Raw genomic sequence first — 20,986 nt, forward strand, 5'->3', positions numbered from 1 at the left:
TGTCATCCACTGTGAATTGCCACCGTTTCCTATTCCTTTGGAGAGGAATGGACAACATTTCAGGGTTGATCTGTACAGACTAAAGGAATGAACAGGAAGAGTGACAGCCTGCTACCTCTTTGAGCCAATAAAGGGAAGTAGATTTTGCCCCCCTAAAGTCCAAGAGAATTTGTAAAAACAAAATCTAAGCTAATTCAACACACTCAATTATTTAAGTAGCAAGTCAATATTTCTTAATTGCTTCATCTTACAAACACAGCCACCATAACAAAGGAAATGTTATTTAAATCTGTGGACAAAAAAAATGAACCCAGACAGAGAAAAGTGAAATGCCAAATCTGATATGATTTAACAAAGGTGAGAAAAGACCCAACCTTTCCCAGAAAATAAATCACAGCCACACTTATTGCCAAGATCCAAAGAAAAAAATTTATTTACAATAGAGAATTTTATTTGAAACATGCATTTTCTTCTTTTTTTTCTTTTTTAAAACAAATCAGCAAATGCAGATCAAGTTTACACTCCTTAAGGCAAGAGTCCCTTTGCAAGCTGTACATGATCATATTAAATCCAAAAGCCGCTCACCCTGGAAACTCATGTACAAAGGGCAAGGCCAAGGTCAGCGATTTGTCTTTTATTAGAGAATCAGACAATCTCCCTGATACAGGAACTCTGAGGTCAACTTGCTATGAATTATACTAGGAAAATGCAAACCAATAGCAAGAAATTCTGATAGTCTCCTTAGTACTGCATATAATCAAATCAACTTTATTTAGAAAGGAAATACAGTAGTGCATACGAAAAAGTGAAAACAGAACCTGTCCACATAACCCGAGGAACAGCAGTGTGCCGACGGTCATATTGCACGCAATGGTCAAAGTCCAAACATTTGGTTCAAAGTTAGCTTTTCCCCATTTTGGCAATCAGTTCATCACAAATCTTGGTGAGTTCTTCTATCTCTTTATTCTGCAAATGAAGACAAAAAAAGAGGTTGATGAAATCTCCTGGTTGTTTGAAATCAAGTCAATCAGAATGGTCACTGGGCTTTTTAGGGGGAAGGGATCCTCCGGGCCACCTGGTCCCCCTGAATTTATCTAAAGCAGCAAAAGAAATGACCTGGAGCCAAACAATCTGTACATCCCAGCTCTAGCTGTGTGACCTTGGGTAAGTTACACAACCTCTCTGAGCCTTGATTTTCCTTCTCTCAAATGTGTGGTTAATAACATCTGTCTCTCTCAGAATTGAATGAGGTAAGAAATATAAAGTTCCCTGCACAGTGACCAGCACATAGTAAAGGCTTAACTAGTATTGGTTCTCTTCTGTTTATTTGCCTCCATGGATGTGGGCACAGAAGGATGGTGGCTTTTATTGAGAAATGCCACCAGAGGGGATAAGCAATTCTACCTGGATGGGATCCCTAGCATTATTCAGAGGATGCCAGGTGAGGAGGTGCTGTGGATACAGGGCCCGAGGAGAGAGGTGAGGGCAGATGCAAGACGTCTTCAGGGGCTCCTCAAGTCACACCTTGCCCGTCCTCGGAAGCCCCATCAAGAGGAGCCAACTACGTGTTCATCTCGCACCAGTGATCCAACAACATTGTCTATTCTCCAGGAACGGGATCCAATGGGGCGACGCCTCCATCTGGTAGCAGTGGCTCTGCTCTCAGATGGACTAAATGTCAAACCTGATGCTGATTTGTCTCAGCAGCCAATCTTGAAGAGTCCTCTCCAAGGGGGCGAGATCTTTCCGGTATCCCCAGAACATTGTGCAGCCAGCTTTTCCTCGAGGTCCTCGTGGAAGGCAAGTCAATCACAAGCCTGTGCCCTGAGGCAGTACTGAGGCCCTTCCCCGGAAACCTTGGGGCCTAAGACACGTTCCAGCCCAGAGCCACGTGCCCTGTGTCCAGGCTGGGCTCCAGGTGCCACTCATCACTGAGCCGGTGCCTGGGAGGAATCAGCCCTCCTTAGCAGGGGAGAGGTTCGGTTCTGGCTGCAGCCCTGCCACCAGCCCCGCCGGGAGAGAGCCCCACCTGGAACATCCCCTTGGCCTTGGCCTGTCTAGAGTTTTCGGCTCCCTGAGGCACTGAAATGCCTGTTGGAAGATGGGACTCTGCATGGGCTGCAGGAACAGCCACTAATCCTGAAATTACTATTATCGCCACTACTGCCACTGCTGGGGCTGCTAACAGTGATTCTTCATCTACTGGAGCACTTACCACGTGCCGGTCACCATGCAAACCCAGCCTAGGCCCTGTGGTCGCACTCTGTGCTCCCCACGGTCCCTTAAAGGTAGCCATTATTATCCCCCCACTTTTCAGTGAGGAAACTGAGGCTCAGAGAGGTTAAGCATTGTGCATAAGGTCACACAGTTGGTCAGACGTAGCAAACCTGGAATGCAAAGTCAGGTCGGCCTGGCTCCTATACAGCTTGGCTAGTTTATGTATTAGGCATGCTGAGAGGCACTAGCAGACCCACTCGCTATCAGTTCTTGGAGGTTCTCCAAGCTCTATCCTGGCACCATCAGCCCACCGCCCAGGAAACTGCCCCATCACGGAGCTCAGCTCACTGGGCAAAAGTCCCGGCTCACTTTATCAAGTCCCGACTGGGCGAAATGCCCAACGCCTTCACCTAAGAGCTGCCCTCGGGGGAAATCATGCTTCTGAATCTCTTGAAAATAGAGACCGCCCCCTCCATGTCACTTAGAGCCATTTAGCGAAGAACTCATGTGCTTAACCCCTTCTTCCTGAGTCTTAGTTTAAGACAAAACTATGTCTGCAGATACATTTGTATTTTTTCTGTTATCCAAAACAGTGCAAATCCAACTTGCTTTCTTCTTTATCTTTTAGTTTGCCAGAAAACCTAGCATCAATCACCTTCACTTTGCGACTGTAACCATCTGAACAGGCCAGGTGCCTTGAAAAGCGTCTCTCCTGACCCTGGTTTTAGCTCTATTGATTTAGCTAACATCAGGATGCAATTTAAACACCATCAAACCCTGATGGAAACAAGAGGGAACAATCTCAAACCTTCAAGATCTACCGGTTTAGTCCTCCAACATTACAAACCTAGAAACCGAGGTGAAGTGCCAGGCCTGCCAAGGGTCAGGATGGATGGCAGGGAGGGGCAGGGACCTGAACCTCCTGAGTCCCGGGCTCTTTCCCTGACACCATGCAGGTGACGTGAGAGGTGGTACCTGCCCACTGCGGAGGTTAGCACTGCTTGGACCAGAACCCCTGGGGACCCCAGCCACCCGTGCTGGAACCTGGATGGGTGCTTCTAGGGGAGCAGAGACCATTTGGGAGACACCCTGGGCTCCTGCTGCTACCTGCCTATAAAGTATCCTCACCAACGCCCATCAAGACCCCAATGCATGTGAAGCGCTGCTACCCCCAGCCACTGGGCCCTCTGATGACCCCATCCTGGGGAATCCTAAGGCTCAGTAAACCAACCAGAATGGGGGTGCATGTCTGCAAACACACCCAGGGAGGAAGCCTGCCTGGCACACACTCACTCAGAATCAGATTCACGGCACCCCTGGGTGTCTCATCTGGACACCCAGGGAGATGGTGTTTAAGGTGGTCCAAGCACTTGACTGGAAATCAGGAAATCTGGGGACAAGCTGAGGGACCTCAGGAGGATCCCACCATCCGCGAAAATGAGAGGACACCTGGGGGCCCTTCTGACCCTGACGCTGCCCATGTTCTGCAGCAGCCGCTTGTCTCTGCCCAGGGGGTTGCCTGTGGATACCATCTACTTACTAGTAAGCTCACTGGACGCAGAGATTAACGTACTATGCGTGGCACACTGCAAGTCCTGAGCAAATATCTGATGAATGAATGCTGAAAAGGAGTGAAAAATGGCAATTCCCAGAGAGGCAGAAAAGAGGCCAGCCTCAGGGCTGCGTTAACCTGGATCTTCCAGAGGGAGAGCGAGGCCACGCTCATGAAGCACGAACTTGTCCCGGGAGTGCCTGACATGCGGGCGGTCCCGGAGCTGCCATGGGCGCAGGAAGCCTAGCCTCTGTGTGTCTCAGTGTCTGGCCAGCCCAGCCCGCCTGGGCCTGTTACCTTCTGCTCCAGCGTTCTTTCCAGAGCGTCCACTCGAAGCTGCTCCTTCCGCAGGCTTGCCTGGTACGCAGCCTGCTCCTGCTGGGCCTTGCCCCGGACCTGGGCGATCTCAGCGTTGGCCCTGCAGGAACGGGGCGGGGATGGGGATCAGAAATGATCACCCTTCCTCGTAGATGCCTCCCGCTTTCCTCCTCCCAAATCTGGGCAGGGGGAACCAACCACCTGGCTCCAGCTCTTTCTGATGGGGGCTGGAGCACAGGAGCCCGTGAGAACCCCCATCCCCGTGATGCCGAGGTGCTTCCAGTGGGTACCCTGGAAATTACAACACGCATCCCTTATTTATCAAAATGGATGCGAACGGAGAGTGCGCTCTTATGTTGAACTGTATTGAAAAACACAGCTGGATTAACCAGCCTGCCCAAGCCAATGGCAGGGGTGCCGGGAGCTCCCAGCCTGCCTCGGCCGGGGCTGCTGAGGGGCCCTTGGGAGCAGACCCGGGTGGGGGGGCATTACCTGTCCAGCTTCTCCTCCGCGTGGACCTTCAGCGCCTGGTACCTCTGCTCTTCCTTCTTTACTCGGGACAGGTACTCCTGTGCGCATTTCTTCAGCACCTCTTCATTCTGACTCAACAGAGGACAGGGGTCGAGCCCACAGAAGAAATGCCAAGGAGGGTTGGGAACCCTAAGCGCTCTGGGATGCGGGTGTAACCCCGGACAGCCAGGTCCGAGCGCCCCAGCCTGCAGGGACGGCCTTCCCGAGTGCCCCGCAATCCTCCCAGCCTTCTCCACCTCCTCCACCACATGCGCCCCTCCCGCTCTGCCCGCGAACATCAGCACACCTTGCGGAAGCCCTCCAGGACCTCTTTCATCTTCTCGTATCTCCTGAAGAGATCGGCCAGAGATTTCTCCACCGAGTTCAGGTCGGCCAAGGCTTGCTCCTTCTCCAGGACCAGCTGCTGGACTGTCTGGTGGGAGACCGACTTCTCCCTCTGTTCATCCTCTGGCAGGAAACACGGGAACAAAATGATGGGGCCCATGGGCTCTGGACCTGGTCTCAGGGGCTGGCTGAGGCCTCAGATGCAACTCAGCCTGACTAGCGAGCAATCTCAGACATTGGCTTTTGGTTGAGACAGACCCACTCCCCCGAGCCCATCCAGCTCTCTAAAGGAACAAAATCCACGGCCCCAGCATCCCAGACCTGGGCCTGGGCAACATTAGATGGGATGGAAATGAACCAGCATTTTTTTAACCTGATCAATGCAACCTCCTAAATATCTACCTTGGAGACCCTGGTGGTTCTATTTGATTGTTCACAGCACACAGACCGATCCCTAAGGTAAAAAAGAAAACATCGCTACTGAATTTTGTGTTGGGCCAGATTAACAGGTGCCGAAGATTGAGCTGTGAGGGAGGGAATCTCCCTTCTTAAGTGTTATTAAGCTAAACAGATGGTCATTGGAAAAGAAAAAAGGTTTCTTCATCCTTAAAACATCCCGTGAACCCAAAGCCCACATAACCATGGCCCTGAAATTCTGCTCCACACAAAAATGGACATTTCCTTTGATACAGCAAGTGTCTTAACTCCTAGGAAAAGGGAGCTATTTCTGTCAAAGTGAGTTTCTCAGTTATGCACAAAAGGATTAAATTCTGGCCCAGTTCAGAGTGGCTGATCCTGGTGAAAGGGACTGCTTTGTGGGTCACTGCAAGCGAATATGCCTGGAGCCCCTTGAAAACCCCTCATATTGATGGGAAAGGCTTTCTCTGGCCACTCTATAGAAAAGTCCCTCGACCGCACAGCGCTCTCTACGCTTTGTTTGCCAATCCATTATTGGTCTGGGTGGGCAAGGAACCACTTGCTCTGAACCGTCTGGAACTTTGCTGACAGCAGAGTGGCGGGGGTGAGGGGAAGCCCCACTCCAAGCTCCTGTCCTTCCTTGGCCCCAGGTCAGCTGGGAGCGGTGCCTGGGCCGCAGGATGGACAGCAGCTGTAAATGATGACACAGCCATGGTAAGAGCAGCGTCCAGTGTGTACCGGGCTCTTGCACGTGTCGGGCGCCAGACCGACTGTTATCTTGATTCAATGCTCCTAAGCCAGCACCCGGCAGCCAGGCTGAGCTTCCAGAAGTCCAAACTGGGTCACCCCACCCCAGGGGCTTCCCTCTGCCCTGGAATAAAATCCAAACCCCTGCCCCACACGCTCTGCTCTCAGCACTGCTGCGCCTCTGCTGGGAACACCAGCCCGGAGCTCCCCGCCTCGCTCAGAGGCGCCGTCCCTGAGCCCGTGCGGGAAATGCCTCCTCTGAGTGGCCCAGCGGTGGCCACTCTGTATTGTGAAATCAGACGTGTGTGTGTGTAGAAGGCACACTCCACGGGAGCAGGGTCCTGAGTCTGTTTTGTCCGCTGCTCTGTCCCAGAACTAGGACAGTGCCTGACTCACAGGACACCTCAGTACACGCTGTGCAGCCGGGCAGTGAATGAATGAGCACAGCCTTGCGGCAGATTTCTACTATCCCTCCGACAGGAGAAGCCGAGTCACTTGTTCACTGAAGATGCAGCAGATCCAGATCCAAACCCAAGGCTGTGCTCATAACTGCATCTCTACGTGAGCCTCTTAGGAATGGACCTGGAAGGATGTAGCTCCCTTAAAAGCTGGGAGATGTTGCTTTGGGTTCTTTTCCCTTAGATTCCCGATAGACGGGCATCTTTTCTGCATCGTGACGTCAGGCATGTTCTCGGGTGTGGGGAGGAGGGAAGAGCACGGAACAGCGGGCCACATCCTGGTTTCGGCTCCAGCCCTGACCATAAACTTGCTCATAAGTCCTCCCTTGAGGTCCCAGGGTCTCATTTCCAAAATGAGGGGCTTCTCACACGTGAGTGTGTATCCTGATCAGCGGGGGCTTGTTCACACACAGATGGCTGTGCCCACCCAGCGGGGTCTGATTAGGTCAGTCTGGGGTGGGGCCGAGGACCTGCATCTGTGCCAAGGTCCCCAGCGATGCTGAGGCAGCTGGTCCAGGGACCACGTTCGGAGAACCCCGGGCCCGGAAGATGCCTGAGGTCCTCCCACCCTGCCTCTCAGAGATCCCGCTACCAGGGCAGAGGTGAAGACCCAGGAGCCAGAGTCTGAGAGCCCACATTCCAGACCTGGCTCTGATACTTCCCCGCTGTGTGACCTTGGGCAGAGTTTTTCAGCTCTGTCCTCCACACCTGAAACAGGGGATCATAGTTATTTATCTTATGGCATTTGGGAGAAGATTAAATATAAAGCCCTCGACACATAGTAAGAACCCAGTATCAGTGACCCGTTATCAGCAGTATCATTGCCTCCCCTGAACTGGTACGATGTCAAGGCACAGTGACCCACAAAGGGGGCTGAGCTTTTTAACATATAGCAAGAACAGGACCGCCAGCAATCTGTTTGCTACATCTAGACTCCTAAAAGAAAGGGCGTTACAAAGTTCCACCAGTAACCAAATGCTTGTTTTTATTCTTTGAATTTTAGCTGCTTCCTTAGTTCTCAGCAAGCTGTACAATGCACATTCTGGGCTGGTTTTACGCCATGTATACATTTCACTTGGCTTGGTAAAGGAGCCATTTATCAAAGGGAGTCCATCTGATTTCCTGGATCTGAGATTAGGCCGCCTCAGGCTTCCTTTTCTCCCCCATAACCCTTGTAAAAATAGAATTTCCCTGTTCCCGGGGGAGACGGAGGAGGAGAAAATGCTTCACACATCTTTTTTCATAACTTACAAATGCTGCTAGGTGCTTCAAAGCAGGAAATCAGCTCAAAACCCAAGATGCTCTAGACACAACAATAAAACAATGGTCCTGGAGATTTTCTGGCTTTTTCAGGCAAAATACTATTAAACCATGTGGGGAATGCAGCCAAAACACAAAAGCAAAAGTAACAAAAATAGAAAAACAAACAAACAAATAAGGGTTGCAATGGGCGGGTGTCAAATTAGGTGAAAAAGCATTTACTTACCAGGCTTGCCTGTTTGTTTTGCAAGCAAAGGGCAAGAAGCAACAGAAAATGGAAGCAAAACAGATAATCAGGGCAGTTGTTAGGAAAGCAGGAAAAAAAAAAATCAATCGCAACAACCTGGAATGCAGAAAGCACAGAAATCCCTTTTTGTTCTGAATTCTGAGTAGTCAATATTTGAACTTAATAAAACATATTCTCTTCAGTAACATACGGTGAGAATGGACAGTGATGGCAGGACAGATGTCACATTGACATGGAGCATTTGTGAAGGTTAAACAGAGGTCAGGGAGCCAGGCTGGAGTCAAGGCTAGTGGAAGCTGGGTAGAAGCTGGTTTTAACTTCAAAATGCTATTACATCCACTCTGGGCCCTGAACTGCAAGCTCTCTGGGCCTGAGTTTCCCTTTCCATGAGGAATGGTGGGTGGGTGAGCGGAAATGAGACGAAAAATACGGGATCCAGATGAGACACATGGGTGTGTTTCCTGCCTCAGAAGAAGGCAGGTCCCGCCCAGAGCTACAGTGAGTCCCAGCCATGCCACAGCCCCACACCATCCTCGGCAAGGACACGAGGACCCTGAAATCGACAGTGGCCCTAATTGGCGACCTGCAAGTGACTGACGGATGACATCCACAGACATGCCACCTCTCGGATGAGAACAGCTCTGGGAAGGTGGGTGATGAACAGGACAGGAAGTGAGGATGGGGAGGGGGCGATGAGGAACAGACACACCATGAGGCGCCACCCCAAGTGACAGCACTGCTTCCAGCCAGGGACGCTGGAGAGGGGGTCTCGCAGAGCCACCCAGAGAGTGCTTAAACACCCCCAAACAGGAAAATGCTCAGAGGGGCAGTTTCACAGCTCTTGAAGAGAGGGGCTCTCAGGCCAAACACACCAGGTCTCCTGGAGGGGGTGGGGATAGGGGGGTGGCATGTGTGGCCTTAATCCCTGGAGTCAGGGTTCCACACGCTCCTCAGACTGTGTCTGAATTGAAAACACTGTTCTAACTACTGTCACCTGCAGCGTGGAAAGCATCAAAGTCCAATACTCTTTCTGTCACCACAAGGACAGGCCACTGTGTCAACTAGAGACTCTGACTCTGTCAGTTTTCAAGAGGGAATGTCTGCTTCTATCAAACTGCCAGCTGAGCAAGGACATTTGGTTGCTCTGGGCAGCCTGCTGTCACGTTGCTCTGGGCAGCCTGCTGTCAGGACAAAGGCTCATGTCCTCTTCAACACTGGCCTAAACGTCATCATCAAAAGTAAAAAATAAAAATGTATGACTCTGAGACGCAGAAGGGTGTTTCCAGATGAGCCACGTAGGTCTGAGTGACGTTTTCACGTCCCAAGACTCCAGGATGCGGAAAGGTTGCCAAACAATGTGTATTGGAAGATATAAATCCTTCCTTCTGACCATTTTCAGCAGCAGTTTCAGTTCCAAGAGTTTTTTTTTTTTTTATCTCATCCATATGTATCCATATGTTATACCAATTTAACAAAGAGGTTTCATTTGATAGAAAGCATACACCATGAGGTTGATCCTTAAAAAGATCCCAATGGGCTTCCCCCTGAGCTCTGGGAGAAATGGTCTTTATTATAATAAACCAAAATTAAAGCTTTTTTGAATGGAAAGCACTCAGTTGGAAGCTTCTTCACTGTTCCCAAGGCTGCGGTCATATTTATCTTGGGGCAAAAGCTAGAGGTGTGGTGTGACATATCCAAATGTTTGAGATGACAAGGGGTCACCTGCTAAAACAGCATCAAGCTGTGGTTTGCAGTGAGCTTATGTCCTTTGGAGTAAAAGGTTTTTTAAAAAACTGCTATCATGGACCTATGCAAATAAATAAATAAACAAAAATCCCACACCTCGCACCCAGTTATAACAGCATTTTTGAATGATGATCATCAGTGAAAAGACTTGGGCTTGGAACTTCTGCAAGGCCTTTTCTCACTTTTTCTTTAAAAAAAAAAAAAAAAGAGCCAGGCGTGTATAACTTGTAACATGAGGCCTTCTTTTTTGCAGGCCAAAGTAATCTGTCAGTACTGGCTGCCAGGGACGCTGTGTTAAGATGGAGTCTGAGGCAGTGTCCAACCTCAGTGAGAAATAGTGTTGGGACCAGTTCATAGGGACAGGCAGCTGGACAGCCACGTGTTCTACTGTCCTTGTTCTAGACCTCTGTGTAAAGGCCGAGTCGGGTATTTTTTCACTTGTGTCTAAACTAAATTAGGGTTTAGAGATTTGATTATAGAGATCTGATTCTCTCCCATGAGCAAAAAAATCACCCAAATATCCTAGTAACCAACCCAAATCTCTTTCCCCATGAGGTGGGCCATCCTGGCTGGATCAAAGGGTGGCCATTGAAGTGACAGCCACGGCTTCCCACAGGCATGAATAATTCATGCTAAGGGACACACATGCTGACAGGTGTTTCCAGGAGGTCCCCAGACTCACTGATCTGGGGCAGAGCCACGCTCTGGGACGCTCTGGTCCCTCCCTAAAGGGCTTCATGCTCTAAGAGGAACCTGAGAGGGACACACTCTGAGTCTCTGCCTTCAAAGCCCTCCCCAAAGTTCAGAAATCTCAGGGCAGGTCTGAGCCCCCCACCAGTGAGGACACCCACCTATCATCTGGGCGATGGTCTTCTCATACTCAGCCACTATTTTCCTGTAAAAGAAGTGAAAATAGGTTGGAACCGTGACCACACAATGGTTTTTAATTTCACGCGGGAGCCCATGTGCTGGATATCAACAGCCTGACCACTGTCTAAGAGGACAAGTCTTATGGGTCACAGGTGGCTCAGACTACTAGGGACCCCTCCAACCTCAGCCCTCTTCTTGCACACCCAAATAGGTTCACTTGCCTAGTGCAAGACTGATCAAATCACTCCCTTATACAAAACCTTCTGTGTCTCCCCTCTGCCCACTGAGAAAAAAAATAAGGCCAAACCTTCAGCCTGACAGTCGAAGACTTCTGTCACCTGGGCCTTATCTTCCTCATCAATCTTACCTCCTTCCACGCCATCTTGTGAACACAGCGGTCCAGTGAGAACAAATGATTTCTTGTCTGCTCCGAGCTTTCTCACCTCTATGGCCTTGCCCATGTTGTTCACTTCCCCTCTCTCTTTCCACCTGTCATAGTCTGTTTCTCAAGGTCCAATTCAAATGCTACCTCCTCCAGGAAGCCTTCCCTGATTTCTCCTTAGAACCCCATAACATTTTATCTGAATCTTCTTCCAAAACATACATCATAGTACTTGAGTGGAAGCTCCTCAAGGCCCAGGGACCACTTCTTAGTCACCTGTGTTGTTGAGTGGGGAGTGGCAGGGGAGGAAACAGTAGCACTTCTTGGGTAGGCGCAATAAAGAGAAGCTGCACAAAAGCACTAAGATCCCTTGCTTATAAGATTAAAGGAAACTCTCAAAAAAGACTTGAGGGTTTCACCTACATTATCCAATCCACAAGAGAACCAAGAGCTACTCATCTCCAACAGATCTAGGACCTGATTGCAGCTGACCCTGCCTCTCCGAGCTGTGTGATTTGGCCAAGTCAGTAATGGATGCTGAGGGTTCAGCTTACTCCCTGGTACAGTGAGGATTACCTTAGACCTTGACTTTCAGGACTGGGGGGTGGGAATTAAATGAAGTTAAAAGCGACAATGACAGCAGAACACACTCTTGCAAAGGCTAAAGGCCTTGCAGCTGCTGGGTGTCTGTCCCTGGCTTCTTGACCTTGGCCCCAAGGTCACTGCCTCACCCAAGGGCAGACCCACCACAAGAAAGGCAACCACAACATGAGCCCACTTGCATTCTCTCTCTGAATCCTACACAGAGACACTTCATGTTTTCTGTGCTTAAACAACCCCTCCTGGCACCCCTGAATCACAAAACAGTGATGGATCTCTGAGGCTGCCCCATCTAAACCCACCACCACTGAGGGCAGAGGCGGGACCACAGCAAGTAAGGGATGTGTCCTTTCGGAAGTGCTAAGAGACCGGGGGCCAAAGAAGTGGTCTCCCTAGAATTGCTACACAGGGTCATTCAGGAACCTTTCCAGGATCCCAGGGCTACAAAGTGGTAGAGCTAGGATTCAAACCCAGGTATCAACTCTGGAGTCTTCGTTATAACCCTTCGGCTCCATTGCCTCCAGGCATTGTGACTTACCCCCATTTTACAGATGAGGAAAGTTAGACACAGAGTTAAGAAACAGATTCAGAGAACCTGCTGTATAGCACAGGGAACTCTACTTGACTCCGCTGGACAGTAGAAACTAACATCACATTGTAAAACAACTGTACCGCAATTAAAAAAGAAAGAAAGAAAGAAAAAGAAACAGACTCAGAAGCAGCTACAAAGCAGAGCCTGACTTCCACCTGGTCTGGCTCCAGAGGCTGACGTTTACGGCACCAAAAACTAGTGCCTCTGTGCCAGCTGGTGACACCTGAAATCCCACCATACCAGTTAGCAAACAGCACTCCCTGGAACCCCCAGAGGTACAATTTCTCCCAGGAAAGCAAAAGGAATCAGAGACAGAACTTCCAGCCTCCCCGTATGTCCTGCCTTCACCTTGAGTGCAGGCAAAAAAACCAAAGCCACCCGGTTCCCTCCCCCACTCCCCCTTAGCCAAAAAAGAAAAAAAAGATAAAAGAGATTTTAAAATAATGCAACTACAGGGCCTCAGTTTGAATGTGAAATAGCACTAAGATTAAGCTCCAGAAGTGATCACAAAAACTGTCAGCAGAAAGATGGAACTAACAGAAGAATTTTCAGGAAGATACTATTTGACCTAGAAAATGGGATATGATCACCTAAACATTTGCTTATTACTTAAAACGGTAGCCAGGAATATGATTTTGATAATTAGCTAACAGCTACTACTGCAATTAAGTGTACTAAAAATGTACAGATTCTTTGACCAATGTTTAAAAATGCATTCATTCTCTTATTCCCACACTTTGAGACTTTAAAATGAAGCTTATTATGTATTTTTGGCACAGTGTCAGACCTTCTGTCTTGTTAAAATGATTGTGCTTGAATCCATATCTTCTCTTGCAATTGCCTCAGCTCGTGCTGAGGAAAGGCAGGTGTGTGGAAAATGAACTATGCCCCCTGCGCCCCGCCACGAGCAGTTCTTAGACCCTGCAGCATCCAGACCCTGAACAAGATGTGCTAACCCAGGACGGTCAGAGCAGAGGTTTGGGCCAAAATTGCTTGAAAAACGCCACTTACAATAGAGTTTAAAAAGTCACATCCCAAGGGTAAATTCTAGCCCCAGAGATGGTTTCTTAGTTTCTAAGAAGATGATAAATTGAGAAAGGAAATAAAGGGGAAAAGGCACATGAGGAGTGGAAGCAAGAGGCAGGCCGCTGGGTACAGTGGAAAGAGCTTGGGTTTCAGAGTCAGAAAGGTGGATTCAAACCCATGTTCTTGTTAACTAGAAGCTCCAGGGCCTCCGTCAAGTCACCTAACCTCTCTGAGCCTTCAAGCGGGGCTGACCATGCCCTCGACAGCTGTGGGGAGAAACAGACTGTGTGTCTCCAGCCAAAAGCACAGTGCTTGGCACACAGCAGGTACTTACCATGTGGTAGCTGTCATACTGCTATGACAATAGGCAGCAAATGAAAATAAATCACTCAAGCGACATTTGGGAGACACCCTCAATGTTTATCGATTTGAGACTGGTGAAATTAATTATGTTAGACCCTTAAAAGGACTGTCAAACACCTGTTGAACAATAAGGTCAAGATGTATAAAAATCTGTCCAAGTTACGCTAAGTTAAAAAAGAGTGTAGGGTAATGTACATTTCTACACTCCACTTTTGAAGAAAAATGGAGGCTACATAGATACCTTAACACATTTGGGATCAGAAATGGAAAATTCTGGGAAGGATACACCAGAAATGGTGCATAGTAGTTACCTGAAGGGTGTGGAACCAGAGGCTGAGTGGGAAGGAGATTTGCTTTTCCTTGTACATATATTTATTTGATTGCATTATGTGACTCATGCTCATGGTATTTTAATAACAGTAATACCCTAAGAATACTTTTGTGAAAATACGAACCTTGTGGAATAATGGATAACTTCTACAGAGGACACTGTTCATGGACCACACCAGCTCCAGCTGTTATCAAACCACAGGTAAGCATCCCCCAGGTACCAGGAAGTCCAAGCATCACAACTGACCTCATTTCCATCACTTCCCGCCTGCTTTCTTCATATTTATCTTTCCAGTCCGAGACCTCTCTCTCCTTGGTTATGATCTAGTATCAGGGAGAAGAAGAGGAAGAAGGTTAGTCCCAGATGAGTCAATTCAGTTCTGAGCAATTCATACACCAAGACAAAGAAACACTAAATAAATACGGAATTAAAACCTGCTACACCAAATAATTGTGTTTAGAGAATTTCCCCCAGCATGAGATAGAAATAAGCCAAACATGAGTCTTTCACAATGCCCACAGAGAGCAACTAAAAGGCATGTGCTTTTTTGTTGTAACTCAAACGAGGCCCTAAAGGCTCGTTAAACGATAGTGTCCAAGATCAAAACCCACGGTTTGCCGCCTGTCTCTGCCTGCAGTGGTCAGAGGAGAAAGTCTGTGTCCAGAGATGCTGGCTTTGTGGACCGTGGGTACATACATTTATTTACAAATGGCAGAACCCGGAGCTTTTCCCAGGGCACCCAGAGCCGGCCTTGCCTTCTCTGAGCCACGCACACGCCACAGTACCTCTGCCCTGGCGATCTGGAGGGCGGAGTCCAGGTCAGGCTGCTGGAACAGAAGGCCTGTGGGTTTCTCTACCTCGGCCGTCCCGAGGCGGGAATACAAGGCTGTTTTGGAGATGGTGACGTCTGTTGGGTGAGCAGCTTCTCTCTGTGGAATGGTTTTTAATTTTAACAAGTTAACATTCATCTTATGACAAAGAGAATTGCATTCATCCTCTCATGAATGGGTCAGTTGTATGGTTTTGAAACAAAGAACATCAAAAGTATGAGAAAATGCTAAGACTAATGGATGGGGAAATGCCGGATACAATCTACGGAAATCTATCATTCTGCACCTGCACCGGCTGACAAAGGGGCTAATGGCGGACGCCTCCCCAGCTCCCAGGCCCCGGAGTCAAGCACGTCTGGTGCCCGTTTATCACTGCCATTTATCAGCCGCAGAGGCATTTAGGCACAGCGCATAAGAACCAAGGTCATCTTCTAGCAGGCTCCACTTCCAAAATAAAAGCCTGACGGTGAACAGTGTTGAATTCTACTCTATGTTTTCCCAGTTTTGAGTAACCACAGATCCGATCATTTTTGTAAGACTTGTCCACATTTCAACTTAGGGGACATTCGTTAGCTCTATTTGAAAGGATATAATTCACACAAAGCTTAAGGCCTACCATAGCTCTCAACCAACATCACCTTCAACGAGCTAGTTTTTGGGTGCCAAAAGGTAAGCAGTACGTTGGAGTTACAGCGTCAGCGGGAACACTGAAAACTGGATCACTGACGACATCCACCTGTGCCGATAAGCCCCCCTCGACGCGTGGCGTGATTCCCTGCCCCCACGACTGACACTGGACAGTCACAAGCCTCCTGGGAGGGAGGAGAGGCCTGTGCTGACTCTTCCTCCCTTTGCACAAATGCTCAGCCATTTCCAGCACACCCGAAATGCAGCATTAGGAACATTGTCAAACAGTGCAGCGGGGTTGTCAATCTAGTTCTACTGCAAAAGAAACGTCAAACCAATCACACTCTCAGTCCGATTCATTAACCTCCTGGCCCGTCGTGGTTGCCAAGGCAAACCTCCACCCTGTTTACCAGAGTCCAACTGGACGTGAAGCAATGGGGGTGTAATGGGCGGAGGGCAACTGCTTTTCCTTTGGGAAATTTATGAGAAGGGATGGAGCCGTGAACAGAACACCACAGTGTAGAAGAAAGAGAGAGATGTGGGGAAGGAACGGTGAGGGCTTATCTTGTAGACGGAAGCAGAGGAGATGAAAGAACCAATGGTAACTGGGAAGGGGGTGACCCGAAGGTGCTTGAGCAGAATTTCTCTCCTCAATCACGGGAACAGGCATGCTTACCCTACTGTGGCCTCAGAGACAATGAACTTGTGACAGCTTAGAAAACGCAGGTGGAAGCTTAATGGATAGGACTGGAGGTCACCGAGTTAAGACCAGTTAGTTGTACACATGCACGATGAACTGAGCGGTGTAGGCTGCCCTGGAAGCGAGCGTCTGCCGCGTGGGTGTCACTGCCCCTGCCTGGCCTTGAGTATCTGGGCTAACTCTCACATGGGACCAGAATGACCACTGCTGGTCAGAGGGGAGCACCAGACCCCAGGTGGGACACGCCCACCTGTCAAGTGGGATGCCAGGATCTTCGGTGACAGGACATTTGAGCAGAACACAAGTTTAAAGCCCTCAGGAGCAGGCAGGCTGACCTCTCGGAAGAAAGAGGGCCACCAGAACAGAGGGCAGAGCCTCTCCCACGTAGGCGTTAATCTCTGATGTCTGAGATGTTTTCAAGGTTCCACTTGTCAAATGGGAAACTTCTCAGGAAGTAAACAGAAAATTATACCTAGACACCAAGACTCAGTATTTACATTTATCGAGAAAGTTCAAAAACACAAAATTCTGAAGAGGATTTTTAAATCCTCTTCTGTTCCTGTCAGTTAAGTAAAATAATGTATTCTTTGAAAAAAATTAGAATAAAGTTTCAAAATGGAAAGAACCTTAGACACCATCCAACTCATCCTGGTCCCTCTGATGATGAAAAAATTGAGGCTCTAAATAAGATTTAGCCAAATCGTTTCCCAGAATGAGATTCAGTTCTGACCCAAGATAAACCAGCTCTCTGAAGTGCAAGAGAAAATGCATTAAAACTAACTTTATCATACTGGGCGGAAACAAAATATGACCAGTGCAGGAATTAATGATCTTTAAGCTGCCTAATGTCCTTTGTAAAACAAGGAAGGGGATGAAAAATAAACAAAATAATGAGCTTTCTAAGTAAATGCAAATGGTTACTACCAGATACAGTAATTCACTATCACCGGTCGTCCTGGCCACCTGGTGTTTTCAATAAAGAAACATAATGACTTCAGAATCCATTTGAATTACTACCAGAGTATCTGCATGTTAATGCAATTCAAGGTACACACCCTGGTTTTCTCTTACAACCAAGAATTGTTTTTAGCTGAAATGAATAGGTTTGTCTCTTGATGATATTTTAAGATCAGACTTAGATTAAGCTTTGTTTCTCTCACATAACCTCCCACTTGCTACTTTAGAGGAACCAAAAAGCCACCAGAATCACAAATTGAGATGTGAAATGGCCACGACTCAGACAGCACGGGACCAACGTCCAACCTCTCAATCCACTCCCTCAAATCTTGGTCCCTGCGGGGACCCCTGGGGCACTGTCACCTGGGTCAGGCCTGCAGACCTCACGCCTGGGGTCCTTCTGGCCTTGCAGCCAGGGGCTGGGGGTCTTGTCCCTCACCCAGGCTCACAATCCTCCTTGTGTCCAACCCGCTGTTGCCAGGCTCAGGGGAAGCTGCCATGTCTTGGACCAAAGCAGGATTGCCGTCCCCGGGAACCAGGTGGGAGAGCAGTGAGAAGGCGCAGGGGTAGGGCCCAAAAGCCGAGATCAGGTCATGGGCCAAGGTCGTGGAGCGTAGACACAGGCTGGGCGCTTGGGGGGTGTCGGGGCCACGTGGCGCCAGGTCAGGCAGAGAGCAGCCTCACCCCGGTGCCGCCCCATCCAAATCTGACAAGGGGCGGGTCTCAAGTTCAGGATGGCAAACAAGAGGAAGGCACTTGATACGTGCCCTTATTCCACTCCCCACAGGAGGCGCCACCAGCACCAACTGGCCTCTCCTTCCCACTGGGTCAAGACACGGCCTCAGACCTCAACACAGGCTGCAGACGATAACCACAAATTCTTGAAACTGGCAAATAAGCTGAAACCCACGTGCCAGCCCTTTGTCACTGCTCTTCAGACTGTTCTTGTGGGTTTCGGGTATCACCTGGGTAAATGTCCGGGGTGAGTGGTTTCCGGACACAGAATGAGAAAAGGAACCTATGCTATCAGGCCGCTCACCAACCATACAGTTGCCCCAGACCTGATTCCTTCTCCCACTGACGCTGCGACAACCCAGGCGTCTTCCTTTACGGGCCAGGACTCCTGGAGGAATCACACACTGAAGATTAATACCCTTTCCCTCCCGGGGGAGCCTGTTTCTAGGACCTCCTCCGGTCCCAAAGCTTGCCATTTGTATGATCCTTGTTCCTATGTTACCCAGACACATCCTTCCTTCTTTATATAGGGTCCCCCTAATCCCAAAAGGCCAGATACTGGACCACAGCCAGTATCTGTTATACACACAAATTAAATCCATCCCTGTGCCCTGCAGCCCTCGCAAAGCCATACAGATGGAACGCCTAGGTTCTATCCACCCTGGTTTAGTGGTGAATTCAGGGCTGCTGCACCTCACAGCCAGTGACCTGGTCAGATCCCCCACTGGGAGGACACAACCGAATTCAGTTCCACCAGAAGTGTGTGGAAGGAAAACAATAAGGAGTCTGACACCCCAGCCCCTGTGGAGTTTCCCTCATTTCTAACGTTTTCTGACTAATGAGACAGGAAACCGCACACCAGTGCCTGGAAGGCTGGCTTTGCCGGCCCTCAGTCTGAAGGGAAACGTGAGTGAAGCCGCTTACAGGAGCGGCCAGAAATCACCCCCATCGTATTTCATGGCGTTTTTCATCCCCTCAGTATGAGTTTTTTTCATTCCAAGTGATTTCATTTTGTGTTAGCAACAGTTTAAGACCATGCTGCCAGAAACACTGGGTTAGGTCACCTGCAGCTGAAACAGATGGGCAGAAAAAAAGAGCAAATTGGATACACAGCTGCCGTCTTCTCTTTCTATATATCAGCAGCTTCCAATGCGCTAAGGGGTAATCAAGCATCTCACCAGCAAGAAACCCACAGAAACCTAATTGGGTTCAGGTAAATGGACCACCCTAGGTCCGGTGAGCTACAGAAAAGAGCATCTATTTTCCATGGGTCAAGGTCACTAGATTAATATACTTCTTACAAAAGCGGTACAAGTTCCTACGGTAGAGAAAAATGTTCCTCATACTCCAAGACACTTCTACCCCTCTGGAATAATTCTTCTAACACGCCCTTCTGGAATACATAAGGAGGGAGCGGGGGCTGTCTGTCCAAACCACACTCAGTAGATTCACGTGACAGTATTTTCAATCAAAATCGGGACACATGGTCTGACAACAGGCTTTAACTGTTGGGAAGTCAACTGCTGGCCGTCTCTGAGAAGGAGGCACGGGTATCAGGCAGTCCTGAACACTTTATACTCAATTGGAACCACTGAGAACATGCTCAATTCTGCCTCAGACTCCTGGACAAGAATAAACTGTATTTATAGTGACCAAACGTCAAGCAATTCATTCTGTGTTTAAGCCACTACCCAAGGACATCAAGAAATAAATCTAACGGGGAAAAAATCCTTACTGCTTAATGCATTCTAAAAATCTCATTTTTACGGAAATTAGACCCAAGTTTATGGGCTGGCCACAAGAACAAGGACATCAGCCATCGGTGTTTACATGCCTGTAAACACCCGACGTCCCCAGTCGGGACACCCATGGGATGACCATCTTCTCTCACTGAGAGATGTCTCTGGAGAGGGGTCCCCATTTGGTTCCAGGGAAACCACATGTGGGGGACCCACAGGGCAGGGGCAGCAGATGAACTCCTGATCCTGTCCCAAGGACAAGTGACGGGAGAGAGCACGGGCCCCTCTGCCAAGTGAGCTGTTACTTGAGATGTATAGGCAATGAGCTCCCATATGGAGATTCTAGTGCTGGTTCCCGGAAGGCCAGTGAATCACAGTCAGGTCTTGGGCTGGTTCCCAGGCTCCGTTTTCCACATCTGTAAAATAGGACCTGGACCTGCTGTCCGAAGAGAGATGTTGGGAGAGTCTCATCAGGTAACAGAGGCACAAGTGAAGGTCACCTCCCAGCAGCTTTCATTGACCGAACACCTACTGTGTGCTAGGCTCTCTGCACGTCACCTACTGTCCTCACAGCAACGTGCAAACTCGCTGCTATTAGCCTCTTGTCACAGATGGAAAAACTGAGGCTCAGAGAGGCTCACCAACTGGTTCAGGGCCACAGAGCACACTGGGGCCCAGTCCTGGTCTGACAGCCCAGGTTCACCGGGCTGTCACCTGGGGGTGGGGTGTGGGAGAGGGAATGAGGCAGCTCGTCAGAGACCAGGCGCACCCGTCAGCCCTGGGGGTGGGCTGAACCTCCCTGGACCACGCTCCGTCGTGCATGTCGTCAGCAACGCGTTCCAGTTGTTAAGAAAAATTACTCCAAACTTGGAGGCCAGCAAAACAATTTCTGCAGGTCTTGTCAATATCACACTCTACCCTAGAGAAGGGTTGGCAAATTACGGCGATGGGTCAAATGGCCTGTTGCCCTTTTCTGTAAAAAGGGTTTTACTGGAACCCACCACACCCATTCATCCACGTGTTGTCTGCTGCTGCTTTAGCAGAGCTTCGGTGCCAGAGTTGAGTAGTTGTTACAGAGATCAAATAGATGCCCACAAAGCCTAAAATATTTACGCTTTCCCCTTGCAGAAAAGGACTGCTTTTCTGTAATCCTTTTGACCCTGGCCTAAGGGTCATCTGACATCTCAGGAAGGTCTTGTTTTCACCTATTCACTATTGACTAGGATCCAGTATCAGTATAATTAGATGTTAACTTGTAGAAAATAGAAAAGTTGCAAATTATTTTTTGTTAGTAGCGAAGCAAATGATTTCTGTAGGAAGAAAAAAGAACCTCAAAGGTTATGAATTATCTGTCCTGTTTAGCTAGTATTAACCTGTTTTATATCTAACTTTGCAATCTTATTCCAGCTTCCTTACC

The 20,986-nt window shown here is 48.9% G+C and overlaps 1 protein-coding gene across 34 annotated transcripts in view; it reads right to left on the reverse strand.

Annotated features, from left to right (window-relative positions):
• Nucleotides 1-403: 403 nt before the first annotated feature.
• Nucleotides 404-20,986, reverse strand: part of TACC2 (transforming acidic coiled-coil containing protein 2) — a 205,742-nt gene continuing 185,159 nt past the window's right edge. For 33 of the 34 annotated variants that reach the window (XM_082424738.1, XM_082424718.1, XM_082424737.1 and 30 more), the window contains 7 exons: nucleotides 14,767-14,910; nucleotides 14,228-14,304; nucleotides 10,669-10,712; nucleotides 4,905-5,065; nucleotides 4,580-4,686; nucleotides 4,067-4,187; nucleotides 404-966 (listed from right to left, as the gene is read on the reverse strand). In XM_082424738.1, coding sequence (XP_082280864.1) covers nucleotides 901-966; nucleotides 4,067-4,187; nucleotides 4,580-4,686; nucleotides 4,905-5,065; nucleotides 10,669-10,712; nucleotides 14,228-14,304; nucleotides 14,767-14,910 — 720 coding nt within the window. In that variant the 3' untranslated portion in view covers nucleotides 404-900. Of the gene's footprint in view, nucleotides 967-4,066; nucleotides 4,188-4,579; nucleotides 4,687-4,904; nucleotides 5,066-10,668; nucleotides 10,713-14,227; nucleotides 14,305-14,766; nucleotides 14,911-20,986 lie in introns of those variants that run through there. The other variant, XM_082424730.1, reaches the window with a different exon arrangement.

Source organism: Balaenoptera physalus (genome assembly GCF_965194825.1).
Source record: "Balaenoptera physalus genome assembly, chromosome: 14".
In the NCBI taxonomy this organism is placed as follows: Eukaryota; Metazoa; Chordata; class Mammalia; order Artiodactyla; family Balaenopteridae; genus Balaenoptera; species Balaenoptera physalus.